The 27,333-nt window shown below is 48.0% G+C and overlaps 9 protein-coding genes across 9 annotated transcripts; 5 read left to right on the plus strand and 4 right to left on the minus strand.

The window, feature by feature from the left end:
- Positions 1-266: 266 nt before the first annotated feature.
- On the plus strand, positions 267-2,953 carry I302_104369 (nuclear protein localization protein 4; the record flags this gene model as incomplete). Its single annotated transcript, XM_019189733.1, has 9 exons — positions 267-269; positions 323-540; positions 618-915; positions 996-1,534; positions 1,612-1,938; positions 2,000-2,075; positions 2,136-2,387; positions 2,519-2,648; positions 2,709-2,953. The coding sequence occupies 9 exons, from the start codon at positions 267-269 to the stop codon at positions 2,951-2,953; spliced, it is 2,088 nt and encodes a 695-aa protein (XP_019049295.1).
- Positions 2,954-4,105: 1,152 nt separating this feature from the next.
- Positions 4,106-7,132, plus strand: I302_104370 (uncharacterized protein; the record flags this gene model as incomplete). Its single annotated transcript, XM_065869854.1, has 6 exons — positions 4,106-4,563; positions 4,757-4,969; positions 5,022-5,552; positions 5,651-6,637; positions 6,699-6,836; positions 6,946-7,132. 6 exons carry the CDS (start codon positions 4,106-4,108, stop codon positions 7,130-7,132), a joined length of 2,514 nt encoding a protein of 837 aa, XP_065725926.1.
- Positions 7,133-7,349: 217 nt separating this feature from the next.
- I302_104371 (uncharacterized protein) lies at positions 7,350-7,977 on the minus strand (the record flags this gene model as incomplete). The annotated part of the gene is made up of 3 exons (XM_019189735.1): positions 7,350-7,464; positions 7,550-7,670; positions 7,794-7,977. 3 exons carry the CDS (start codon positions 7,975-7,977, stop codon positions 7,350-7,352), a joined length of 420 nt encoding a protein of 139 aa, XP_019049297.1.
- Positions 7,978-8,292: 315 nt separating this feature from the next.
- On the plus strand, positions 8,293-10,334 carry I302_104372 (uncharacterized protein; the record flags this gene model as incomplete). The annotated part of the gene is made up of 5 exons (XM_019189736.1): positions 8,293-8,364; positions 8,434-9,167; positions 9,275-9,592; positions 9,789-10,004; positions 10,064-10,334. The coding sequence occupies 5 exons, from the start codon at positions 8,293-8,295 to the stop codon at positions 10,332-10,334; spliced, it is 1,611 nt and encodes a 536-aa protein (XP_019049298.1).
- Positions 10,335-10,593: 259 nt separating this feature from the next.
- On the minus strand, positions 10,594-14,811 carry I302_104373 (uncharacterized protein; the record flags this gene model as incomplete). The annotated part of the gene is made up of 3 exons (XM_019189737.1): positions 10,594-12,551; positions 12,612-13,817; positions 13,869-14,811. The coding sequence occupies 3 exons, from the start codon at positions 14,809-14,811 to the stop codon at positions 10,594-10,596; spliced, it is 4,107 nt and encodes a 1,368-aa protein (XP_019049299.1).
- A 607-nt stretch (positions 14,812-15,418) lies between these two features.
- Positions 15,419-16,313, plus strand: I302_104374 (mitochondrial import inner membrane translocase subunit TIM22; the record flags this gene model as incomplete). The annotated part of the gene is made up of 3 exons (XM_019189738.1): positions 15,419-15,605; positions 15,781-15,983; positions 16,149-16,313. The coding sequence occupies 3 exons, from the start codon at positions 15,419-15,421 to the stop codon at positions 16,311-16,313; spliced, it is 555 nt and encodes a 184-aa protein (XP_019049300.1).
- Positions 16,314-16,629: 316 nt separating this feature from the next.
- Positions 16,630-19,818, minus strand: I302_104375 (uncharacterized protein; the record flags this gene model as incomplete). Its single annotated transcript, XM_019189739.1, has 10 exons — positions 16,630-16,938; positions 17,103-17,319; positions 17,428-17,666; positions 17,740-17,820; positions 17,880-17,959; positions 18,042-18,320; positions 18,409-18,499; positions 18,561-18,998; positions 19,078-19,316; positions 19,425-19,818. The coding sequence occupies 10 exons, from the start codon at positions 19,816-19,818 to the stop codon at positions 16,630-16,632; spliced, it is 2,367 nt and encodes a 788-aa protein (XP_019049301.1).
- A 293-nt stretch (positions 19,819-20,111) lies between these two features.
- I302_104376 (uncharacterized protein) lies at positions 20,112-23,587 on the plus strand (the record flags this gene model as incomplete). The annotated part of the gene is made up of 15 exons (XM_019189740.1): positions 20,112-20,133; positions 20,198-20,367; positions 20,431-20,460; positions 20,521-20,860; positions 20,928-21,100; positions 21,178-21,337; positions 21,399-21,544; positions 21,600-21,677; positions 21,743-21,824; positions 21,885-22,005; positions 22,060-22,333; positions 22,400-22,567; positions 22,631-22,863; positions 22,946-23,164; positions 23,254-23,587. The coding sequence occupies 15 exons, from the start codon at positions 20,112-20,114 to the stop codon at positions 23,585-23,587; spliced, it is 2,550 nt and encodes an 849-aa protein (XP_019049302.1).
- Positions 23,588-23,870: 283 nt separating this feature from the next.
- On the minus strand, positions 23,871-27,029 carry I302_104377 (uncharacterized protein; the record flags this gene model as incomplete). Its single annotated transcript, XM_019189741.1, has 2 exons — positions 23,871-25,758; positions 25,876-27,029. The coding sequence occupies 2 exons, from the start codon at positions 27,027-27,029 to the stop codon at positions 23,871-23,873; spliced, it is 3,042 nt and encodes a 1,013-aa protein (XP_019049303.1).
- Positions 27,030-27,333: the final 304 nt, after the last annotated feature.

Consider the following 27,333-nt stretch of genomic DNA (forward strand, 5'->3'; position numbering starts at 1 on the left):
AGGTATAACGTATGATACAATACGACCGTGGGGAAGTAGAAGTGATACTGTGACGTACCATCGAATACAAATGTCGCTGACGTTTGTGTCAATCTACTACTAAAACTATTCTTCAACCTTCTTCTCTTCCTCCCCTCGCCTCACATTCAGCTAAAGCTCTTCCACATATCATCAGAGATCATCACCGACAGATAACAAGGCAGGGTAGCAACCGATATCATCTCATCGCCACCGTCGCTTCTTGAACCTGTCAAACTCTCACCACGATGGTAAGTCCACCTCCCACATCGCCTTTTGCCGCCTTGCTTATTATATGCTCTAGTTGCTCCGTATACGTTCACCGGCAGGTACAGCCCGTATCAATGTGGAGACGTCCACACCGGGCGAGCAATTCGCTCAGATGATGTTGGACACGATACCGAAATCGGACGAGCAACCTGATCCGTCTACTCTGAAACTTAGTAATCAGCCTGGATCGAGTGGGGAGAGCGTACCCTTCTCTGCTTTGGTGGGCAGGACAGTGGGTGATATGGGTTTTAGGTGTGTTAGATATCTCATTAGAACCCTTCATTGGAAGGCTCGTAGCTGATCTGTCTATGTCTCTGCCTGCGTTCTAGCCACGGGGACCTCCTTTTCCTATCTTATAAACCAATCTCAGCGGACCCCTCCTCCCACCCAACCACCCAAGCCTCCTCTTCTCACCCTCATCCAAGTCAACCTGACCCATCACACCCCCATACGCATACTGAACCACCTTTACCCAATACCATCCCCCTGACTGATCTGTCACACGTGGTGGAACCTGATATAGATCTTTACTGGAAGAGTCAGAAGGGCAAGATTGAACGGAAGAGAGATCCAGATTTCTGTAGACACGGTGAGAAGGGGATGTGCGATTATTGTATGCCTCTGGAGGTGGGTCAATCGCTCCAAGGATCATCTATCATCGACTCTTGATCGTTTATGTGACAGCTGATACTCGATCGATATGACAGCCATACGACGCAAAATACCAAGCTTCCCAGCAGATCAAACACCTCTCCTTCCATGCCTACCTTCGACAACTCTTATCCTCCCGACCACCTTCCCAGTCATCCGCCACTGACCTCCCACCTTTAGACCCATTATCACTCTCAGTGATGAACCCCTGTCCTACAGGTTCGCACCCCCCGTTCCCACAAGGAATCTGTTCGACCTGTCAACCTTCCGCCGTCACTCTCCAATCTCAGACGTACCGTATGGTAGATCACATTGAATTTGCCTCACCATCCATCATTGATGGTATTTTATCCGCGTGGCGACGCACAGGAACCCAGAGGTTGGCATTCCTAATTGGACGACATGATAAATACGAGAAGGTCCCTATGGGAGTGAAGACTGTCGTGGAAGCTGTGTGGGAACCTAAGCAGGAAGGAGAACTGGATGGATTGACAGTAGAAACTCCCTGGGAAGATGAGGAGAGAGTTGGGGAGATTGCTGGTTGGTGTGATAGGGGTTTGAGCGTGGTGGGAATGATATATACGGATCTGACTCCGTAAGTTCAGCTTGCTTCCATGCAATCTCCACGGTTCAGCATCTGGAGTATAAAGCTGAATAGGTATGATGTCGTAGACAACCCGACGATATCACCAAGACACTATACAAACGACACGCCCAATCTTATACTGCATCCTCACTCGAGATGCTCCTCTCAGCAGCATACCAAATTTCGCATCCTCTACCTACCAAGATGTCACCAACAGGTCACTTCTCGTCTAGGTTTGTGACATGTTGTCTTACAGGAGATGAAGATGGTGGAATCGGAGTGCTGGCTTGGCAAGCATCTGAAAATGCAGAGGCGATGGTCAAAGCTGGTATTGTCGAGGCGAGTGTCGATCCGGGAGTAGTGAGAGTAAGGAAACCTGGTGAAGGGGAGTATATTCCAGAGGTGTTTTATAGGTCAGTCAGCTGGAACCTTAGAGCCTTGGAGACTAAGCTGATCTGACATCGCTGCGAATAGTTATAAGAATGAATATGGACTACAGGTCAAACAACCTGCTAAACCTACCTTCCCCGTGGAATACCTATTTGTCAATGTGAGCTGTCTTGTCTTGATCGCATTCGTGACAGGAACGACAGCTAATTCTTAGTAATAGATAACACACGGTTTCCCCGTTGACCCCTCGCCCCTCTTCCTATCCAACTCTTTCCCCACCGAGAACAGACCGGGTCTTCACGATCAGTCGCTGGAATTGGTGATTTCGCAATTATCGGGAATCATCAAGAAATCAGACGCCGAGATTAGCGATACGGGTACATGGCCTGATAGGATCAAAGAGGAGGTGAAAGGGTGGTTGAGCGATTGGCATCTTGTGGCGTTTTTGTGTATGCAGGGGTTGTTTTCTTTGGTGAGTTTGGGATCGAGGTGGTGTCACGATATGATAGTACTCGGGGGAATGTCATTTTCTTGCTTTGGGAGGTTGAAATATGGTTTGCAGCACATGCAAGGATGATCGCTGATATCCCGTAATCTATGCAGGCAGAACAGAAAATCCTCTGTAGAGCAGCAACGATGCATGCTCATTCCTCAGACAAGAACGCGTTGGAAGAGTTATTCGGAAGTGGTGGATGGCAAACCTTGTTGACGATAGTCGAATCATCTTCGTCAGGTAAGCTTGCTCTCGGTTCTCCTCCTGCCGACGATAGCTTATTTTGAGGAATGTACATAGCAAACATCCCTACCCAAGCTGCACCTCCCTCAAGAGCATTCGGAGAGATGGGTATAGATTCTCCTCATACCGCTGGATCATCTACGGATTTGACTGGATTGGGTGTACCCTCTGAACCTGCACAGACGGGCTCAGGAGGTGGGGGAGGGGGAGCAACGGGAGAAAGGGTCTGTCCACATTGTACGTTCGTGAATGAAGGGGGTAGGTCGGATTGTGATATTTGTGGATTACCTTTGGATGGGTAAGAGGGAGAGGCAGAAGAGAAGACAGAGATCATGCATACCTTCATTGAGACAATGAGTTGAGTATTCTTGACCTCATGCCAAGATTAAGATTTTCTTCTGGTCTTACTGTATGATGAGGGAATCGATAAGCTTTGATCGGGTTTGCGCCCTAATGGATCGTGGGGTGAAAGTAGGGGCAGAGTGGGGTAAATGGATGCTCCGGATCATCCTTCGATCGCCCATCCTTCTTGCGATAGTCTTTAAGCACCTCAAGGCATCTATCTACTTTACATATCCAGCGTGAGATGATCAAAGAGTAGTCCAGTACACGAACACACCGGCGGTACCATGCGGATCCCTGTGGTGACCATGTGACGCAGTTGAGATGCTGTAAGAGGAACGTCATACCAAACACTCATCTCCCGTTGTTTGTCTTGGCTTTTGAGTGAATTAACCTCCACTTGAGATGACCATCGTGCTTCTCTTCTTTTCTCTTTCTTAGTTCTGTTTTCTTAGCTTGCTTCGCTCGTTCTCGTCGGATGGTCTGTATATCATCACTTTGTGAACACTTGTTAAGGGCTCTTTACGAATTAGATGAATGAGAACTTATTATTAGCAATCGGAAGAAGGGAAACGACACAGTGTAGCTTAGATTCGACTTTGGATTGTATCATATGTAATTAGTGGACTCTTACTCACGAAGACGTTTGGACATTCTCTCATATAAGGTGAGTATCTGATCATACGCCCCTCTTCTTCTTTCTCTTCTTCTATTCTTGATGATCTTCGAGGAGTAAGGTAAGGTTCTTTGATACTGACATCATCTCGTCCTTTCATCCTTGGTCTGCTACTTCAAATTCCGTGCAGTGCAGGGATCATCAAAGGAGCGAATGACTCTCAAGCCAGAAGTCCTATAGTGAGTTCACTCTAGCTGCATTTTTATATCATCGCCGTTCTCTCCATAGTATCACAGAATCATTTCCTTCCAATACCCACTCTCGTCGACAACTGATGATTAGCTAACCAAAAATCATGACCAGACAAACACACAAATACCGACCCCTCCCGCATCTCGATCTTTCCTACTCAGCATCACCAACCCTACCCACCCCCACTCGTCCATCGCGTAAATTCCCTCATCCATTATCTGTACTCAACAAGACCGTTCTCATAATGCTTCTACTCGGTATGATCGTCCTCTGGCTAGGCTTCGGTCTCCCATATATCAAAATCGGCACATCGAAAGCTCAAAACACCACCACAAACTCAATCCCATCCTTACCCTCTTCTTCAAATTATACTAACTCTTCATTCTCACCTTATCCTCCCCTGAACCATACATACCTCTCCTCTCCCGTTGCATACCCCCTTAATGCATCATACTATAACCCATCGAAATCAAAATGGCATAAAGCTCGACGTCAAGCCCAAGCGTATCTCGCGAACTGGACGATAGAAGAGAAAGTCACTCTTACAACGGGGATGGGATGGGAACAAGGTAGATGTCTTGGGAATATCGCGCCTATACCCTCGAAGAATTTTAGTGGATTGTGTCTTATGGATAGTCCCACTGGGATCAGGTTGACGGATTATAATAGTGCGTTTGAGGCGGGGGTTAATGTGGCTTCTACGTGAGTGCTCGGGTACTATCATGGTTATTTCAACTTGTAGGCAACTCTGTTGCCGTGTCGATATATTCTTTCTTTCGAGAGAACCACGAGTATATCTCGTAGTGGCTCGATCCGCTCTGAACTATGCAGGGATTCTATCTAACCCCTTGGGCAAATGACCTTGAAAAACACTGACTCCATGACCCTCGTGCAGCTTCGACAAGCACCTCATGTACGCCCGAGGATACGCAATGGGTCAAGAATTCAAGGGGAAAGGTGCTCATATAGCGCTCGCACCCATGACCAACATGTATCGTGTACCTGCCGCTGGACGTAATTGGGAAGGGTTTGGAGGCGATCCTTATTTATCGGGATGGGCCACGGAGATGAGTGTCAGGGGATTACAGGATGCAGGCGTACAAGCTACGTCAGTCACCCCATATCTTACTACACGAGAATTCAGCTGATAGATGGCACAGAGTCAAACACTTCATAGCGAACGAACAAGAACGAAATCGAACCACGTCTACCTCCCAGCTCACCGACCGAACAATGCGCGAAATATACTCCCACCCGTTCCTCAAAGCCGTCCAGGCCGACGTCTCCTCCGTGATGTGCTCGTACAACCTCCTAAACGGTACATGGGCATGTGAGAACCCCGAACTTCTCAACGGAATACTAAAAGAGGATTTCGGTTTCCAAGGATACGTCATGTCCGATTGGAATGCCCAGCATTCGGGGGTGTACTCTGCGAATAACGGGCTGGATATGAGCATGCCTGGTGATATCGAGCAGAAATCTTTGACTTCTTATTGGGGTAGGAATTTGACGGAGGCGGCGAATAATGGGAGTGTATCGGTGGATAGGCTGGATGATATGGTTTTGAGGATCTTGACTCCGTATTTCATGCTTGGGCAGAATGAGGGGTACCCTCAGGTGAGCTTTGATGCGGCGAGATCGAGGGCGGAAGGGAATAATTCGCATGTCGATGTTAGGGGTGATCATGCGAAGTGAGTAAGCCTACCTCCAAGAAGACACAGTCGTCTGTCAGATCGCCAAACCTGAATGGCTCAGCTGATATATGCTGATTTGTATTGTTCTTCCTCAGGTTGATTCGGCAGATCGGCGCTGCATCTACGGTTCTCCTCAAGAACACCAACAAGACCCTTCCACTGAAAACACCTCGCAAGATCACCCTAATCGGCTCAGACCTTGGTCCATCGTACAAAGGACCCAATGGGTATTCCGACAGAGGAGGCGACGAGGGTACACTAGCAATGGGCTGGGGATCGGGATCGTGCAATTTCCCTTACCTCGTTGATCCTCTCCAAGCTATCTCTGAAACAGCTATCAAAGATGGAAGTACTCTCGATTGGTTCTTCAACGATTTCGACCTGGAAGGCGCAGTGGATACTGCGCTGGGATCGGAGGTGGTGATAGTGGGGATCAACTCCGATTCGGGCGAGGGGTACATCACGGTAGAAGGGAATATAGGAGATAGGAATAATATCTCAGCGTGGCATGGTGGCGATGATCTAGTCAAGGCTGTTGCGGGGGTGAATAACAATACGATAGTGGTGGTTCATTCGGTCGGACCGATAGATATGGAAGCTTGGATCGATCATCCAAATATCACTGCAGTCTTGTGGGCGGGATTACCAGGCCAGGAATCTGGACATTCCCTGGTTGATATATTGTATGGGGAATATAATCCTGCTGGAAGATTACCATATACCATTGCGAAACACCTGCAAGACTACCCTGCGCAACTCAATTATGTAGATACAGACGAGGTGGAACATCCCATTGTGGAATATAGGGAACAACTTAATATCGATTATAGGCATTTCCTCGCTAAGAACATTACGCCGAGGTACGAGTTTGGGTATGGGTTGAGTTATACGACGTTCGAGTATGGGGGATTGGACATGTGGTACGGGGATGATGGGAGTGAGTGGGAGAGGAACCTGGGGGTGAGATGGGAGGAGGATGAGCTGAAGGGGAAAGATGATATTCGGAATGCTACGCTTTCGAGTTCAGGTGGATCGACGAGAGGGAATGTCACGGGGAAGTTGGGTAGTTTTGCACGTGAATCGTGAGTTGTTTTTCAGCTGCAAGGTACTCTGTGAGCAGTGACAGCTAATCGTGGATGATAGATTGCACAAACCCCGTTGGACCGTCTCGGTAGATGTTACGAATACGGGTGATGTCCTGGGATGCGATATTCCGCAGTTGTATCTTTCCTACCCCGAGGAAGCAGGGGAACCACCAAAGGTATTAAGGGATTTCAACAGGTAAGTGCAAGCGATAATCAAACATACCGTATTTCTCTTCGACTTTCGAGATTCCGCTGTGCTGCGAGAGGTGAATGATTGAGCTGATATACCTCGTTTCACACCACAGAGTCCAGCTCTGGCCTGGGGATACTAAGACAGTGACCTTCCAATTATCAAAGTACGACGTTAGTATATGGGATGTCGTGAGGCAGAAATGGGTTATCCCCAAGGGTAATTTCGGGATTGAAGTGGGGAGAAGTAGTATGGATGAGAAGGGTTTGAAGATGGAATGGTGTTTTAGGGAATGTGATTGAATCTACCGGATCGGATAATGCTGGATGATGATCATGTCACATTTGCTTGTAATGTCTTTTTGTGGTGTCTTTTGTATTATGGATTAATGTGGACTTTCGGATTATCTTGTATATAATGCATTGTCGCGTAATTTTGTAGATATTGAGCGGGTATACGATTGAGATGCGTGGTATAGATGATACAATCCTTTGTTGAGCGGAAGTTTCACAGGAGATCTCATTGATGCCCCTCATCCTCTTCCTGCTCATCTTCGTCTCCCTCATCCTCAGAATCGGACTGCTGAATTTCCTGAGCAGAAGCAGAAGCAAGCTTCTCACCGAACCCTTCTGGCCTACCTCGCGTAACACAGTTCATCAATCATCAGCCATCCATATGATACCCGAGGTGGATCTTCCAAAGGGAGACTGATAACTCACCATGCCCCAGCCTTCTTCCATTCTTTGATATCGCCTTTATCCATGATATGTAGGATCTCACCTACGAGCCTACCTCCTTTATCTGGTCCAGAGGGGAAGAGAGAGATGATTGCGAAGTCGCCTATGAGACGTCAGTAGAGAATCAGCTTCGTCCTCACGCCATGGCCATTCCCAAATGTACATCATGCGCATTCGCCCGAACAAAGATAAGATGGATCAATACTCGTCAAAACACCCAACTCACCCCTCATGATTATCAGACTCTTTATCCTCCGCAGCTTGGACGAGACTTCCACCAGCCTTTCGACGGCATTGGGATCCTCGCATAACCAGTTATTCGATCCCTGGGGCGATAGGAGATGGACGAGGTATTGGTCTTTGGGTAATGGGGGTGAGAAAGACGGTGGGGAAGGGGGTCGTTTCGGCATGGTGAGGTATGTTTCTTGTACTTTGATGTCAGAGGGTTGACGGGTGGTCGTATGGCTAGTGATAACAGCTTAATGAAAGAGTATGAGGCCAAGGAGAAGAAACTATCTCAAGCTCTCATCTATGGCTCTTTTATCGTTTTATTTGGCTCTTTCCCAAAATCGTTCGCTGCTCCTTTTATCATTTGTTTCCGTCGGAGACTCGATGCAATGCCGTTCAGATAGAGACAACTATGAGTAACTAGTATTGCATGCGACTTATCCTCTTCATCCTCTCATGCATCAACAACCAGTATCACCCAGAGAACACCTCACAAAATGTCACAGTCTCAGGCAGGACCGTCCACCCAGAATAACACGGACTCGCATATCTGTCAGAGATGTCATCAGGTGAGCTTCTCCCTTCCACTCCTTCTCCTCGTCTCCCCAGAATTCAGCTGATGTTGAATCCCACCGTAGCCCCTCCTCCTCGATCCATCAGTCCAGAACCTCACATCATCGCAATACAACCTCATAACCTCTGCTCTCCCCTCCCCCACCCCGACCTCCCAACTACCCGCATCGACCAAACTATCCTCCCTTCCTCCCTCATCAGCAGCCTCCGCAAAAGTATGGGCCGACTCCAACCATATTCCCATACCTGGTCCATCGAGCTCAAGGAACGTAGCCGAATCATTCATCCTCCTCTCCGAATCATCCTTGCTTCCACCCTCAAGCTCAAACAGGTCGAATATCCCCACCCCACCGCAGAATAGTAATCTCGTTTCTCAACTGCATCATATCCTCTCAAGCCAGAGTACCATCTCCCATCCACTGTGTACGGAATGTACTGCACTGCTCACTACGGAGTTCCAGCATCTCGCGGAGGAGCTCACGAGAGAACGAGATGCCTATATAGGGTTTGAGAAGGATGTGCAGCGGAATAGGGAGAGGTTGACTTCAGGATCATCAAGGAGAAGCCAGAGTAGGAGTCGGAGGACAGATGATGGAGAGCCAGAGGGTTTAGGCGAAAATGATGTCGAAGGAACGGAGGACGAGTGGGCGGAGCTGAATAGGCGGAAGAGGGAACTGGAAGACGAGGAGGAGAAGTTGAGGTTGGTCCTGGAGGAGAGGGAACGGGAGTTGGAGGTGGTTGAAGAGGAGGAAAGGAGGGTTAGGAGGGATGAAGAGGAGGTGGAGAGGGAGGAGACTGAGTGAGTGGATCTTTGCATGAAAATAATCCATATCTCAAGTCATCCATTGCAATCGAAGCAACACCGTATATCTCTTCTACGATCGTCCTACTAATAATGTTACGTAGATACCTCCTGCACCACTCCGCCCTCTCAACCCACCTATCCCACCTCCAATCCACCCTCTCCACCGCCCAGACCCACCTCCTCCTGTCCAAATCCCTCTTAGCCCACCTGGAATCGACCAATGTATACAACGACGCCTTCCAAATTGGACATGTACCGCTCGACCCATCTTCGGGGGCAGGTATAACGGTAGGGACTATCAATGGATTAAGACTTGGAGGAAGACCGACAGTTGAATGGGAGGAGATCAATGCGGCGTGGGGGTTGACGGCGTTGTGTTTGGATAGGGTCGCTGATAAAGTCGGGTGTGTGTTTAGTGGGTGAGTGGAGCCCTCTTAGATGGTCATTTTCATACATGGAGTTAGGCTATGAGATGTCTGGGAAGGGGGCTGTATAATACATTGCGACTAGTATCGTTGAATGTGTATTCTCATAATCGAAAGGAACGACACTTTGTTTAGACAATCCAACGTAACGAATCTCGAGGATTCAAGCTGACATCTCATCCACACATAGATACAAGATTATCCCACTAGGTTCATACTCCCGAATAGAGGAACTACCCCCTCAAAAAGGGATCTACGAGCTGTACGCTTCCTCCGACCTATCGCCCGCAAGGTTGCTCCAGAACAGACGATTCAACTATGCGATGATAGCTATTCTCGATTGCCTCAAACAGCTGATAGAGTTCGGGAAGAAACGGAATAAAGGTTGGGCGAATAACAATATCGAGTGGGTTGTTTCTCCTGCGATATGGGATTACCACCGTTGACATTACGTGATGATTGTAGAATACATAAAGATAAGATATCAAATCATTCTATCAAGTTGCCCGGGATATCCTCCATGCCTCTGACGTTACCATCCATGTCAATTATGGGATTAGGATCCACTTCAACCACAGCGACTGGTACTGGAAGTGGTAGTGGGGGTAACAAGGAGACGGACAATACAGCCGAGGAGAGCTGGACGAAAGCTTGCAGAGCGGTGTTGGTGGTTCTCAAGAGGATATTGATGGTTGAGAGTCAGATGGATAGGAGTGCAACGGGTGGAAGAGCGTAGATCGAGTTGCGGGGTATGTATTGATACGGATATTGAGTTGTATATAAGTAGATAGAAACACATGTATTTGTATGATGATATTGTACAGTACATCGATAATTGAGTCTACACTAGCAGAGTGCTGTTGCAATGCATATAAGTACATGTATAAATACAATGTAGTCAAAACCTCTTCACCTCCCCCTCCCCTCTTCCTCTTAAAATCGAGATCTCTACTATCCGCTCTCCTTCACCCCATCCCATCCTTTGCCCCACCACATCACACCTTCACCCCATCTCCCTCAACCTCAACCCGAATAACCTCCCCAACCCTCTCCCTCCAAACACCCAACATCCTCTCACACTGCCTCAAATACTCCAGCAACGTCGGCAAGTTCTCGGGCGTAAGCGCAATGGTCAGATCGTTCGTAAAAGTGGAATCTTCACTCGTCCGCATCCCCATATCGGAAGGATAAATATCATTCGAAGGGACCCGACTTGAAGTTGTACTTCCTATACCGTTCGACGAGACCCGTCCGCTCGAATTGGTAGATATCGAAGAAGTGAAAGTCTTATTCGATGGGAACCTGATTTTACTAGGTGAAGTGGGATTACCCCGATGTTTGACTGTCCGCTCTTCGTCGAGCTTACTGGGCGATTCATATACCGTTCCCATCTCTCCTATCCCGTGACTAATCTTCACTGGACTTCCAGGATCATTCGAAGAAGGATTCGCTTCGGGCCATCCTAATCCTAGTCCCAGGCCCGATACCCTTTTCTTGGCTGTTGGTCGTAGCGTCATCTCCCCCTCCTTCTCCTTCAACTCAGAAGGCATATGATCACCGCCAGTCAAAGTTCGAGAAGAAGTCGAAAGGGGTAATTTCGAAGGAATAGGATCCGACACACTGATCTTATTACTGGATTTGGAAGATGAGAAACCCAATCTCTGAGCTGAAAGCTTTTTGCTCAATCCTGATACACCCTTAGTACTACCAGGCGACGAGGCATTCGAGCTAGATCCTGCACCGGGTGAGAAGGAAGGATCGTTCTTGACCAGTTCGGACCAGTTGCCCGAAGAGGTCCTAAATATATTTCGGATGGATGGTCGTTTCTGCTCTGATCCTAATCCACCTCTATTGAATGACGATTCCGTCCCTGCCCTCGATCTGGAGGTTAAGACAGGTTGGGCGGTCTGAGGAGTCTGGGGTATCGCACCTGAAGCTGCGCCTAGAGCTGAGAAAGATGATCTCTGAGTAGGATAGAACACGTCGTTATTCCCGTTGGGACTGAATGAAGGCGATAAGGGCGAAGTCGGAGATGCAGGAGGGGAAGTAGAGTTCTTGAACCCGAATCGACTCTTGATCCTCAGTGGACTCAACCCACCTCCACCTTCTGGTAGACCAGCGGACTGAGGTACACTAGAAGTACTCTTATCTTTCTTCAACGACCTCAAGAACTCCTTCAACCCTGCCAGACCCGCTTTACTTGCCCTCCTATCCTTGAGACCCCTCTGATTATGGTTCATCCTCGCAGCACTGAGTGGAGAAGGGAACGAATTGGAAGGTTGGATATGCGCCGAATCGCCCGGTGAAGGGAAAGAGATAGATCCAGAATCGGGTGTCGGAGTCACACCTCTTTGAGTGTGACTTTGGCCTTTTGAGTTCGGACTTGGACTACCTTGCGCTTGCAGGTAACTGCTCGTAGAGCTTGCGGATAACGTGCTCGCTGTCCGTGGTCCCATTCCAGGTCTGTTCTTGTCGGGAGTATTCGCTGACATGGGAGTTCTCAGCATCGTTCGTAGTACTTCCAATTGCCTTTTTGACAGGTCTTGTCGACCGGTAGACGCTCGCCATTGTTCAGGAAACTCCGCTCTGGGTGGACCCATCATGTTGAAATTGGTTTCTTCAGGATCAGGTAGACTGGCTTTCCGCCATGAAGAAAGTTGAACAGGTGGGATCGGACCGCCCGGCGCTGAAGTGGCTTTTGACATGGCAGCGGAGGCGGCCTTCGCTTCGTCTGATGCCAAGGTTACTCTTCGAGATCGAGGCGGGGAGGAGAAAGAAGCTTGGGTAGAGGGGTCTGCTCCTGTTGATCCTACTTCGATGAGCACAACGGCCATCTCAAGCCATTGTTCGAATTCTAAATCGAGGGATGCAAAGTTCGCTGCGTCGGTGGTCGATCCAGATGATAAGATGCGATCGCGTATGTCGGCATGAGTGGACAGAAGGGTTTTGAGCGCTAGAGTCGAGTCAGCACTCTGACGACTTTCACAGTTTTTGTCAAGAGGAGTTGACTTACTCGCAACGCCACCAGCGAACATCTTCACAGCTCCGATTCGTTCCTTCAATTCTTTCTGCTTCATCATAACCTCTCTAGGAATGACAAAATCATTCCAGCTTTGCCGTCTTTGATGCTTTTCCTTTTTCTCTTTCTCCACTACCTCTTCCGATGGAGATTCACCAACATCCTGAGGATCTAGAGCTTGCCTAGGCTGAGTGAACATCGAGGTCGGAGCAGAAACAGATCCCGCTCTGATAGCTTTCCTCAGCTCTTCTTCACTCTCTGGATTAGGCGTGGGTGAGATGGGTGATAAAGGCAGTTCGTCATCGTTCCTATTTGGCTTTGATGGTGATCCTAAAACAGGTTCTAAAGGTCGAATAGCGGATTTATTCGAATCGTTCGAAGAGTTGGTACCAAATTTCCATCCTCCCGATAATCTCCTACCGTGCTTTTTCGACAATGATCCCAGTCTTTTCAGAGTCGATGTAGTCCCCTGTGCGAAAGGTGATGCGGGAGAGTCACTCGACTTTGAAGTATGGAACTCGCCTATGGAGGTCTGTCGACTTATCGGTAAACCCGGGATGGGTTCACCTTGTCCATGATGAGATCTAGGTGCAGGTAGAGCTGAGACAGGTCTCATCTTCTTTCTCCTTTTAGGTGTTTTGCTATCTCCCTCTGTCTCTGTATCACTTCCACTTCCCTTTTGACCCAGTTGTGGTCCGGGAAAAGACGTCGAGTGCGGTAAAGGCGGTAAGTCGAAGTACTGTTGAGCGGCAGAGGTGACACGCGATTTGGAAGGGTGGTAGGGCGAGCTAGGCGAGGGTGAGGGTAGATGAAATCCTATCGAGACAGATGCAGAGGATGGTAGGTCGGGTGTGACGTCTCCTTTTCTATTTGCAGGTATAGAGACTGGCTGTTGGCGACACGAATTTACACTGCTTGAGCTGACACCGTGCTTCGATGATGAATAAGGGTAAGAAGAAGGCGGGGTATCTTTAGACTTGTCTGATCGTTTCGAAGAACTACTTGAAGATCTCCTCAAAAGCGCGGAGAAAGCAGATGTAGGGCCTGACTTGGCTGATGAGGTAGACGTGCTGGATGCTCCGCTGGGTGAACGGAGGTTCGTAGGTAATGGCGGCACGGGCGGACGAGGTGAACCAGATGGTGGATGCTTCGCACCGACTGACGAGCTTCTTCGTCGACGATGTTGAGGGACACCTTCGTCTGTACTTCACTCAGTTATCGGATCTCATCACGGAAATCACGGAAACTCACACTTTTCACCTACGGAAGGAGCACCAGATAACCTCTTCCAGAAGCCCGGTCTTTTTTCCTTCTCCTTTTCCTTTTCTCTCATATCATCCCTACTCGGACTGAACGGTATATTCGATACTCTAACCTCTTGTCCGGCTTTGGACTTGCTTTTCGATCTACTTCTTGACCTGCCCAAGAATCCCCCTTGTGGTAAAGGCGGAGGGGGCATCTGTTCACCTGACGTACTTCTGGGCAATGAAGGTGAATTTTGAGGCAAGTAGGGTGAAGAGCGATTGGTCGTTGATATCGAGTTTAGACTTGCTTCTGACGGATTTGGCTGAGCCGAGTTGAGTGCTAGGTTTGAAGATGAGTGGGAATTCGGTATAGGAACGAAGGAAGTTGAAGGATGCCTCTTGATCAGCTTATTCCGGGATACTGTCGATGTTGTCGTAGATCCTGATCTCATCCTTGGTAGATGCTGTGATTGTTGATGCTGCAGATTGCTAGGACTTGGACCCATGGAGAGGGACGAATACGATCGTGAAGGAAGGAGTGGTTGTTGAGCTGATGAGAATGAGGTTAGTAAAGGAGAGATTGACAAACCCGCTGAATGGGACGGCGAGAGTCTAGGTGGGTTCATACGGTGAGAGCTAGACGAGGAAGGTATGTTGATGGGAGGAGGTATAGACGATTTCTTCCTCTCATGTTTTGCTGTCAGACCGGGTTGAGGCAAGTTGGAGCGAGGAGGTGATTCATCCCAATTCTCATCCCAATCCTCCGTGAGACTATCCACTCTGGATAGAGGTACGTTCTCATCTTTCTCCTTCCCGTATGATGTTTTTGTAGTATTGTTAGTTGATTTTCGAGTTGGCAAGGTGAACTCGAAATCATCGTCCCAATTCTCCTGTGATGGTTTGGATCGCCGACGAGAAGTTGAAGGCGAGTTGCTCATATCTTCGAGCATGGGAAGGGGTGCATGGGTGTGATGATTGAGGTCTAGTAGATATTAGTCGTATATATGAGGTTAACCGATCAACGCTATGTGCTGGTCCTATGAGAGAGTTGAATGTGTCTCGCAGGGTAGTGAGACGGACAAGGGGGAAGGTCCTTTAGTGGGATCGGTCCCACAATTGCTGTCGTCGATGGTTGAGGTGCTGTTTCCTGCGATGGCAATATGGGGTATCTGACAGGTGGTAAGTCTCGAGTTATGTGGATATCTATCCAGCTATGTTGTCAAGAGTAAGATATAGAGTAGAGTTGAGCATGTTTGATTATAGGAGGCTGCTATTGATCAGTGCCAGTACTCTCTACGCGTCTCAGCTTTATATGTTATGCTTATTTCAAACGGACATTGACGGAGATTGATCATATCTCCGTCACTCACACAAAAGTGCAAAAAGCTTCGATATTCCTACGGCAAAAAAGTCTGAAAAGTACATGTCATCTACCATCTACTGCTATCTACTACACCCATCTACCTCATCTAGCATTCTTCCTATCCATCATACAGACAAGCGAAAGCAGCCCGCTCCTCATCATCCGGCAATAATCCCCAAAACAATCTATCCACCATGGCCCTCCCATTACCCACCACCATGCCCTTGCTCTGTCCCATATATCTACCAGGCCAAGAACCCGTACCGCCCGGAACGAGTGATTGGGAGAAACAGGAGATGCAGACTGCGTTGAGGTATCAGAAGTATCTCGGTATGGCCATGGAGAGCTGTCCTCTGAAAGTGGTCTTGTCGGGTGGAGCGGGTGAGTGGGATGTCTATCTGATCAATAGGATATTGTTTCTCGTATGTCACATAATGTGTACGAATGTCACCCAATATGATATGATCAATTACTACTCCCTATCTATGCACCAATCAAAGCCTACAGACGGGAATCAGTACTTTAGCTGACTTGATCGATTGTGGTTGAATCATAGGCTTCGCCCTAGGAGGGTTTTTCTCCCTCATGTCAGCTACCTTCGCCTACGAAGACCCTTTATCCCGAGCCTCATCCCAGCTATCTACAAGGGCGCAAACGATGTTTGTGTTTAAAGAGATGGGAAGAAACATGTGGAGCAGCGGTAAAGGTTTTGCTAAAGTCGGTATGATCTATTCCGGTGTGGAATGTTGTATTGAGGGGGTGAGTGATTCCGTATCGTCATAATCTGATCTCAGTCACTCTCAATTTCTGCCTGAGTCACACCAATCTGGATTAGAGAATAATTCACCGTATCATCAAAGATCCATACTATCATATCTATTATTTTCGACATAGGATCAAGCTGACCCACCTTCGTATGCACAGTACCGAGCCAAAAACGATATAACCAACGCCGTCTCAGCAGGTTTCCTATCCGGTGCGATCCTAGCTCGAAACGCAGGTCTGAAAGCTGCCGTAGGAGGTGGGATGGCGTTCGCGGCGTTCTCAGGAGCGATCGATTGGTACATGAGGAAAGAGCCTGCCGAGTGAGCTGTCAGAACACTATGACCATAGAAAGGGTGCGCGTTTAGCTGACATATTTGTGTGTCTTAGGGAAATATGATCATGGGATTTTTGAGAGTTCGAAAAGGCCTTATTCAGACCGTAGTTACAGGGTTCAGTTTAAGTGTGGAATTACCAGCAACCCCGCTCATTGTTGTATTACTAGAGAAAGATCCCGGATAGACTTCATGCATACAGTACAGTCTAGATATGGTTCAACGCAAATTCGAATGCCATGCAAATAAAAGCAATACCAATAACCAAGAGCCAAGAGCGAAAAAGAGAAACAGCGATCATCACTGCACTACTCTTTACTCTTCTTACTCTTCTTCTTCTTCCCCTCAACCCCATCAAACAACAAATCAATCTCATCCTTCTTCTCCTCCTTCTTCCTCTTCCTATTCTCTCCATCCCCTTCAGGCTGTATCTGTGCTGGAGGAGGAGCAGCAGCCTTCTGATGTGCGAAATGATGTCTCACTCCAACGACTTTCTCTCTCCATTCGTCTGGTCGTCTGGATAGGAGAGATAGCTCAGCTCGCTTCATGAAGTATTTGGCGTATTGTGATTGGCCGAGGACAACGATATGGGGGATGAGTGTACGGGCGATTTTCTCCTGTTAATGTTCGATTTACAAGATATCAGCTCTATTCATCCTTGACCGAAACAAGACGAGTTTCAATCAATGGCAGGATGTCGAGTCACAGCCAGGGAGATAGCAATCGGATACAACTGATCGAAAAGGAATGACAAGGTGTGAGTCATGGAAATCTCACGCACCTTCATATACCCATCAGCCTTCTCCCAAACAGTATCCACCACCCTACTTCCTATCCTATCTTCAACCAATCCCTTCCAACTATCCATGAAAAGCATCATCATCTTCCTTCGATATTTCGGTGGGACAGCTGGGTGGGTAAATACTTTATCGAACAGGTGCGAAGATATCGGTGATCTGGCATAAGTGAGTAATGTAGGTAATGGCTGAGCAACGAGACTACAAAATGTCGTGAGGAAAGTCAGCAACAATCGAGCAACGTAGGAAGAGAAAGAGAGAACAGTCCACAGAACCAGGTTCTCGTTGGCAAATGGGCATATGGCTCACCTTTCCAACACGATCCCATTGACCTCCGCCATACCCATCATACCCTGCAATATCAGACACCCCTGCATATTAGGTAATATCTCCCCTTCACCAGCCTTGGGCTTAACGTTCCTTCGGTTTTCCCATGCTGATCTTCGGGCGTAGGCAGCAGCAGTATCTTCAGCTTCCTTATCTACATCTTCTGTAGGTTCGGCATCATCTTCCGGAGCGGAAGAACCGGTAAGGAGGGCCTGGTACATCTATAGTGTGGAATACACTTGGTCAGTCTTCATGCTTGAAGGAGATGTCTTACACAGTTAGGAATAAACTCACAGGATACGTCTTCAAAGCCATCAAGCAGGGTACCAGATCCGATTTCTTATTTTGGGGTAATTCAAGACACGAGTATAACAACTATACATATATCAGCTACATTCCCTCCCAGGGGCCTTCGGATCGGGTAGCTAACTCACCTCAAGAACAGATTTCTGGCATTCTCCCAAGACGACACTCCGATCGACCAGCGCTTGAATCACACTAGTTCGCGCAGCTTCTGCTCAACAGAAGCACCATACATCAGCTGAAATATCTCAAAAAAGACCTGGCTTCGCTAGCTGAAGGGATGAGTAACTCACTTATCAATCCCCTTCCGCCACTATTCCCTTTAACTTCACTTATCAACCCCTCAATCCCCTCTTTGTCCAATCTGGAAACTCCCTTGGCAGTCACAAAGTTCGCATAAGGATGACCAGCGAGTTTTCCCAGCTTGCCAACGAAGTAAGCTGACCATAGGGCTTTGAAAACCGGTTCAGGAGCTAGGGAGAGGAGGGATTCGAATAGACGAGTTCCCGTTTGGGTTTGAAGGAGTGTTGAGAGGTATTGTTGAGGTTCGGGTTTGGAGTTTGGTGAATTTTCTATTGATAGATTGTTCCAGAATTAGCATTCGACTTCCGATCTGCTACTGCGGGTGCGAAAGGAATGAAGGGATATGATACCACTTACTGAGTTGCGTTATCAACCCTTCAGTTATGATATCAAACAGCGATCCTTCTTCCTCAGCATCTCCATCCTCAACTTCAAACTCAAGTAACATCTATTTATCTCACCTGTCAGCTGGTGCATCACCTCACTTAAGAACGACTCACTCAGCTCACCTGTATAGTCGCACTTCCCACAGTATCAACACCCATAGCTTTCCATTCCACCTCTCCCAATTTGCTCATCAGATCCTCCCTTATCTTCTTCCTGTACCCGACTAACTCCTTAGGTACCTTCCTCTTAGTATCTTTCTGCTCTTCGTCGCCCAAGATAGATTTTCCCTTCACATCCTGGTTTTTCCTGAATTTATTGGACCGCTTGGATCGTATCAGCCCATTTCCCTCTGAGCCAGATTCGAGGGAGGGTAGTGCTTTGTTGGGCGTCAAGATGAGGAGCAGGAGACGTAATGGTGGTGCGGAGTGGGGTGAAGATAGGAGTTGAGGACAGGAAGGTGATAGCGTTTCGATGATGTTGGTGAAAAGTTCGGTCATCTTGGGTAGGGATCCATTAGAAGTGTCCTGCTTGGATTGTTGAGGTGGATATATCCCTTTGGTCTATACCAATGTCAACATATCAGCGTTTCACTCTGATATTCCTTATGAGCAGAAATTGTCGAGTGAAGGCTTAGCTCACCTCCCTATCCAAAGTGCCTGCAGCGAGTGTCAACCAAGTCTGCACCACATGACTTCCGAACCTATGTCTGATCAATTCCTCCCATTTATCTCCAAACGAATCTCCTATCACTCTCCTTCCCCAATCATTCAATGAGGGCAACAGCCTCTCGAGGATGATGGAAGTCTCGGGATCTGTCGAGGTTGGTAATTCGTGGGAACGCAATTCCGATAGTACTGAAGTTAAGAATAGCTGACGGTCTATACATGACAAATATCACTTGTCAGTCATACTCAGCCATACAACACCATATTTGTCTCTCAAACATCGAGGTGAAACGAAATAGCAAGAGCGAGACCGATACTCACCCTCACGTTCCTCACCAGCACTACTCACCCCCTCCCAATCCTTAATCTGCTCCTCCACATTCCGGAAATAAGCCTTCACGTCCGGATCCAGCACCCCAAACGGAAACTCGGAATCCACCCTCGATCCCCTACTCCAGTCCGCTGCTCCCTCTCCCTCACCATAAGCCTGTTCCCCTTCCTGACCTTCGACTTGCTGTTGAGGTTGAGGAGGCGGGATGGGTCGACCAGCCAGGAAAGCCGCTCGAGAGGGATGGATACCTGTACTGGTCGAGCTGGAAGGTACAGGTTCGTGTATCTCTGTGGTCGGTTCTACAATGGGTTCGGGCTGGGGGTCATTCTGAACATCACCTTTACGCACCCTTCGTCCTCTCTTTCTGATTTGTTCTTTTGGCATTGTGTAGAGGTGTATACGGGTATAGAGAAGGAAGGAAGATGATCAAAATATGAAGATATAATTGCACACTGTACGAGAGAGATTTCGGAAATCTAAATCTTTGATTTTGTTGACAAGTGGAGGGGAATAGTCACGTGACACCGCAAACACGTGGCTCGAATCATCACCACGGCTCTCGTCGCGACCAACAACTACATAACTTAGAGGACGATGATGAGCTGTCCTTCTTGTATGACTGACTTATAGTGGGAACATACGAAGGGCAGAAGGACAGGGCATCACTTCCCATTACAATGTCATCCGAAACATTCCTTGGTAAGCTGCCCCTTCCTCGAGTCGGTTCCAGTCTAGAAGCCCAGCTTACACCTTGTTCCCCCAGACCATAAACCATTCTTATCCAATTCATTCGACGTACACGCATATGCCAACGCGATACTACAGGGCAAAGCGTACCGACCAGATGAGAAGATAGAAGAAGGGTCCAAAGGGGATAAAGAGAAAGGTGATGGAGATGTCGGGGCCGAATTGGCAAGGTTGAATTATGGGATTGTCAGTTGAATCTCAAGTGACCTTTCCACGCCAGACATAGCTGATATCCCACTTAAACCACAGGAGGACGTAACAAGGCAGCTCAGGCAGGAGGTCAGCTTTCGTTGGCTCCGCTGTCACATGAGCAATCAGCTGACACGCACATGGATACAGATAACAACATCCTATCCCCTGCTCTTATCCCACTTAACAACCTCCCTTTCCCTCTCATCCCACTTATCGCCAATACGTTCCTCCCTCTCATCCTTATCAACATCCATAGACAGACTACACACCAAGATACATACGCCCTACTCCAACTTATCCCTACTGGTAGCTCGTCAGCAGGTACTGGGACTGGCGACTGATCTAACAAGACGAGCAAGTAGGTTCGTCCTCCTAGCTAGAAGGCTGGAAGGACAGCTGAAGAAGATGGAGGAGAGTGAGAAAGGGAAAGTAGAGGGTGAGAGGGAGAGGGAATTAGCCAAAGCCGCCTTGAGCGTAGCAGAGTTAGGTATGTTTTGTTGTGATTGACCAAAACCCTTCAGCCCAAGAGCAAAGCTGATTATGGAGTGTCACAGACGCTCTACTGAAACCGCCCTCAAGCGAAGACGATGAAGATCTAAACGATTCGCAACAAATACCGTTACAGGAACTGGAGTTCGTGGAAGCGTATTTACCTGTCATAGACAAGGCTCGAGATACGATAATACAAGAGATGGAGAGTATGGTCGTCAGCGGATTGGCAGATCTGGTGGGTTTCATCCTTCCGTTAGCTGGCAATCCACGGACGACGCACCAAAAGCTAATGACACTTTGATGTTCTGATAGAATCAATCGCTGCTCTCATCGTCCTTACAGACTGCCCACAACCTACGACTTCTACCTGATCTCGTATCAAACCTGATAGCAGATCTGAACGACGCTGTCACGCTTAGAGTGACGAAGGCCTTCGATTCAGCAGCAATAGGGAAAGAAGTCGCTGCTAAAGGTCAGCTTCGTAAACCAAAAGTTTCCAGGGAACATAGCTAACTGCTGAGCTGGTTAAACAGAGGGCGCATCCTCGCACAGTGCGATCAAATTCTCGCGAGGCAGACCAGCTACCGAACCTACTAGCTCGAATACCCAATTATGGGTTAACACGCTGTGGAGCCGGCTGGAAAAGGTTATAGAGGACGTCGCGAACTGCTGTATAAAGGTTTGTCAGCTATGTGGAAACGGATCAACTCAGATCAAGCTGATATGATATAAAGGTCTACACGCTGGAGAAGGTACTGAAACTCAAGAAAGATGCTGTTACTGGAGTGGAATTCTTGGACGAAGTGATGAAAGTAAGTCAGATACATATATCACGATAACCTTAAACGTAAATGCATCTGACCATGATCTGTTCTAGACATTGGACGAGAAACCCAGTTTCGCATTTTGGACGACACTAGCTAAGGCTTTCGAAGGCCAATCGAAGGATGCTATACGTTGTAAGCTAGAACATCCGAGGATTGTTTGAGATACAGCTGACATTACTTGATGTCTCACAGCTTCACCATGGCTCCAGCAAGCCTTAAGTACAGGTTATCCTCGATTATTACGATTGTTCCATGATTTCTTTGCGAAAATCGCCGTTCATACCGATACGATCTATACGAGAGACTATCAGAGGTGAGCTGGCAATAATTTGATAGATGCAACACAGCTGATACGTTCTTCGGACAGTACCGAGGCCGTGCTTGTACTTCGATCTGTATCGGTTTTCGAAACTCTTTACCTATCTCGATCTACAACACGTATGAACGACTCAATATCCGCTGCTCTCTCTTCATACCTCTCGGCGCGAGGCAACCCACCAGGACCAGGTGATGGTGTAAGTATAGCTAGGACGATAACGAACGAGCTGGATTCAGCAAGGTTCGATCCACTGTTGGTACGGACGGTAGCTAGGAATGCTGGAAAGGTGTTGGATGGGTTTATCAAGCGTATAGACGCGATGGTAAGCGTCTGCTGCTCTTCGAGAATAAGATCGATGACTTGCAAGCTGACCAGGACTCACAAATAGCTGGTGAAAGATTTCACAGCAACAAGTCTGATAGGACCGAACGCTACTCCTGCTCAGGTGGTGAATGCTCAACTTGTAGGATGTCTATACCACTGTTGGCTGAATGTACAATACGTACAACAAGATTTCGTAGGCAAGGTATGGGAAACTCTAAGCCCGTCTGTGAATGTGAGTTTCTCCACATCCTCACTATTTACCCCTCTTTGCTGATCGTGTACGCTTTCGTCTTAGTTGCTCGAATCGACATACAAACGAATAACGGACCTCCTCGATTCCGCCCTTCGCAAAGAATTTGTCAGTATCCTTACACGTATACACAAAGTCGACTTCTCCAAACCCATGGATCCAATGACGATGGGATCAGGCGGTGGATCGCCCTATATGCAGGATCTGATAGATAAGCTTTCATTTGTAAGGGGTGAGATATTGGGTAGAATGAGTTTAGGCGAAATGATGAAAGAGTGGTACGTCCACATCCCACCTCACTCACCCGAAGCCCCATCTACGACAGTGAATCCAGAGCTGATAGAGTCGGTCTGGTAATAGGGTCATCGACCTAAGTAGATATATCATCAAAACTTTCTTATTACACGCATCGATCGCCAGACCTTTGGGAGAAAGTGGGAAATTGAAATTGACAGGCGACATGACAGAGCTAGAAATGGGAGTTGCCAACCTGCTCAATACAGGGAGAGTTCAGGGCTCAAGGGGTGGAATGAGGGTAGAGAAGATAGGTGAAGAGTATTTGGCTTTGAGGTCGTTTAGGTGGGTTCTCCTGCCTGAGTCATCAGCTGGCGTTGGCTCCATCGCTTGAAGAGAGGGACTCTAGCTGATTTGACAAACTGTGAATGCAGAACCCTCCTATTCTCAGATGATAGTAATCTATCCAACCCCGTCGAAACAGTCCATCTACCGCCTATAATCATCCTGAATCACATCCTGGTCTTATCGGCGAAATACAAATTACCCAACGACCTGCATAATTGGACGGAACATGAGTATGTCCTGTGGATAGAGAAGCATGGGGAGGACGAACAGCTGGGTCTCATTGAGAAATCACTCAACGCTCAGTTATCGCAAAACCAGAAAGATGGAGAAGGAGATGAGGAATTGTACGTGAGGTTGGTAAGGGAGGTGCTGGATCATGCTAGACATGATGAAGATGGGGATCAGACGCCTGGTGTGTGAACATTGCGGGTTATAGAGTAGCACGCAAGCTTGATACGGTACATGAATGACATATGACATATGCATGACATGAGACGTGAACATGTGATTGATGATGGCAAGTCACAATGGTGAAAGTGCTATTGAGATTGACCTCTCGATTCGATAGGCGATTATGTGAAAATGCTATATAAATGTATACATTGATGATCCTCCATGCTGAAAATGCTTCTGTTTCCTCTGATTTCCTTCCTTTTGTATACCCAACAAAACGATCCATGAAAATGATCAACTCCCATCCCCCTCACGCGACTGCGCCCAGCTTAACCTTCTCAGCAGCAATATCATCATACAACCCGAAAATCTCCTCCCTGGTTTTCTCGATCTGCGTGTTCAAGGCCAATTTCAAATCTGGGAATTCCGTTGAGAGTTTAGTCCACTTTTCAATTTCCGATACCTTTTGTCTGAGCGAGGTATTGAGTCCTTCAAGTTTAGGTGAAGTGCGGTCTTGCGTTGTTGTGGGATTGGGAGATAGTTCGTATGGAAGAGCCGGAATAGTAGCTGGTATCGAAGGGTTCGCAATCGCAGAAGTCGAAGAAGATCCTGCTTTGGCCTCTGAATCGATCGAGGGATTCCCACTAACCACATATACACTATTCGATCCACTCGCACTCTTACTGGGACTCCCTTCACCATGTTTATTCTTATTCTTCTTCGACGGTCTTTCCGAATTAGATGTAGACTTGGCGGGACTGATTTCCACCACGCTGTTAGACCCGTTCTCAGAAGCGGCTTCCTCTCTCGCGCGCTTCTTCTCTTGTTTCTCCAATTTCTGCTTCTGCTTATTCGTGAGCGGTTCACCATTGGCTAAAACAGATTTCAATTCTTTCGCTTTCTTAAGTAATGGAGGCGGTTTCATCCCTTTCTGATATGGCTGTTCATCCCTTTTTAAGCCTCTCACAAACTCATCATCATGTATGATCTTGGGTCCTTCGTACTCTTCCATCTCCTGTGAGGTCTTATCCCTAGAAAGTACCAGAAGATCTTTACATGTATCTCGTCTGATCGATTTGACCCATCTTGTCGGTTTACCCTGTTGATCAGGCTTCGAAACCACTGCTACGATCTTGTCGACCCACTCTTTCATCGGTTGTGCGACACTCGGTCGTCCTGGTCCAGACAAGGTCGCGGGATAATCAAACAACTCGCAAAACGTGAATTCGGTGTTCTTCCAAGTACTAGGATCGTTCTTCGCGATTTGTCTGGCTTTTTCCAGCGAGAATATTGTGACTCCCATCGTGGAGTGCCCATCCGCATTATGCTTGAAAGTGCATCCTCTAGTTGGGTTCCCAGACTCGTCTCGCTGACAAAACATCTCTTGGAGCTCGATCTTCCATCTGTCGAAGTCCACGAAGTTCTGTTTTCGCTTTTGTAACGTATCGAACTGAGGTGGGTATGGGATTTGTCGACGTTCGCTACGTGTCGAATCGTCTGTTCGGGCACTAGCATCGGTCCTAGCACTCGTAGATGCGTCAGTCCTAGTACTAGCGCTGACGCTAGTTGAAGCCGCTAGACTGCTTGGAGTCAATACGACTAATCTCTCGGCCGATTTTGAAGGAGTTTTCGGTACAGACACGGGATTTGTATTGGTCGAGTTTGTTGGTTTAATTGCGGTGCTCGATTTGGGAGCATTGGTCTGAGGAGTATCTATCGTTGTCTGTTGGGTGGTACGAGACGGTCCAGCTTCAGCGGTCGAGTTTGTGTTATTCTTGGCGTCCGCTCTACTCTGAGCTTGTCCAAAGGTTGCAGAGGTAGAGCTGGAAGCCGCGGTCAGAGGAGCAGGTCGTGCAGCAGAAGCAGGAGCAGGAGCAGCGGTGAGGGTAGATGGAGACGTAGAAGCAGTAGGAGCGGTGAAGATAGCTTCGGCATATGCGCCCGCAACACCGGTAGGACCAGACCTTTCACCATGATCTGCAACAACGGCCTGAGTGCCCGTCGTTGACTGATGATCAGGATTGGGTATCGGCAACGGCAACGTCCAATCAAAAGCCACTCCATCATCTCTCCAATGCGTCCCGCCTATCTTCTTGCCCTGTGCAATCATAGCATCCCTTTGGGTCTTTCGAAAAGCCATTCGAGCTTTACTTCGTTCCGTGGGGTTCTTGGCCCAGCAATCTGGTAATTCTGCTTTCCTATATGCGCGAATCATGTCAGTGAATGACCTCGAACTTCCTCTCAACAAAAGGGAAAAGAGGATGGGATTTAGTATTGGTATGAGAAATGAGAGATGAGAGAGTAAGTTTACTCACGTAAATGCAAATGTCCCCGACCTCCTTATGCCTTCTCCACCCACATGTACAATCTCATCCCTTTCCAACTCCTTGATACTAGGTTTCACATCGATTTCCTCAACCTTTTTCCCCTGTCTAGTCCCGGTATCGCTCAAAATGGCGGGATTGTGCTGAGGTGAAGGGTCAGGTTCAGGTTCAGCCTTGACCCTCACCTGTACCGGAACATCTTCTATTTGTTTCTCCTTGCCCTTTGGCTTAGGCGCATTAGGATTTATGGGTTTGAATGACATCTTCTTAATCTCAGGTGGCGGAGGTTCAGGTATCTGAGGAGGTACAGCTTTACCTTTACCTTTATCCGACGTTGTTGCAAAGGCTTGAGAGGTATTGGTTGGGCGACTCGGTACAGCAGGACTAGGTTGTCTACTTGATGCTCCAGATGTAGGAGGACGTAAGGATGTTGGTTGAGAGGGTAATGCAGGTGGTAATGAAGGCGATGAGAAAATGATATGTTGAGGTGGGTTGTTGGAAGATGAGGTGCCGAGCGGTTGAGCGGTACTAGGTCCAGCATGATCATAAAACCTATCATCCGAGCGAGGGGACCAACTATCCTGCATGGTAGGTTGAGAAGGACTATACCTCCTTACACTCCTTGGCGCGGCAGGTCTATAGCTATCTGAGCTCCCATGTCCATGTTTATTCCATGTATTCTCCTCTCTGTCCCTCTCTCGTTGTTTCTCACTGTATCCTGCCCATTCGTCCGACCCGCTCCTCTCCCTATCTCTACCTCTTGGATACCTTGGAGTTGGGGGCGAGGGTGACGACGGGCGTCCATACGTCGGGCGATAGGTATCTGAGTACCCTCCTCCTCCTCTCCCTCTAGGTATGGACGGTCCACCTCTCGGACCAGAAGGAGGTACTCCCGTTCTGACGGAGGGCGGTAATCCCGTTCGAACACTAGGCGGTAGACCCCCTCTACTAGAAGTTGGTAGACCCCCTCCCCTCCCCCTCCCTCTCGTAGGTAGATTAGGCGGTAATTTCGAGAACGTCTGAATCGTAGGAGGACCAGAGTTCGCTACCGTCTTATTTGCGAATCCAAGGACATCTCTATCTTCGATGACTCTGGGAGGGGCCAGTCCTCGACCTCGTCCTCTAGTTTGTCCTCGGATGGTCATAGCTCATCTATCCTGTTCTCTCAAGAAGTGCTTCAAAAGGCGTGAGAAGGACCAAACCCGAATCCGAATCCGAAACCGAAGACGGGGTATGAGAGGTTCCAAGAAGACCGTCAAGACTGATTGGTGAATATGTTGGGCGTTTGGAAGAGATAATCAACTCAACGTTATACATTTGAGGTCGAATATGAGGTTGATTTCTGAAATTCACGTTGATCCGCCGCTGAGATGCGAATCCAAACTCAAAAAATCAACAAAGCTTACATCACGTGGGAGTCGCGTGGCTGCTCACATTGATCCCCTCAGT

The sequence above is a fragment of the Kwoniella bestiolae genome, chromosome 2 (assembly GCF_000512585.2).
Source record: "Kwoniella bestiolae CBS 10118 chromosome 2, complete sequence".
Classification (NCBI taxonomy): Eukaryota; Fungi; Basidiomycota; class Tremellomycetes; order Tremellales; family Cryptococcaceae; genus Kwoniella; species Kwoniella bestiolae.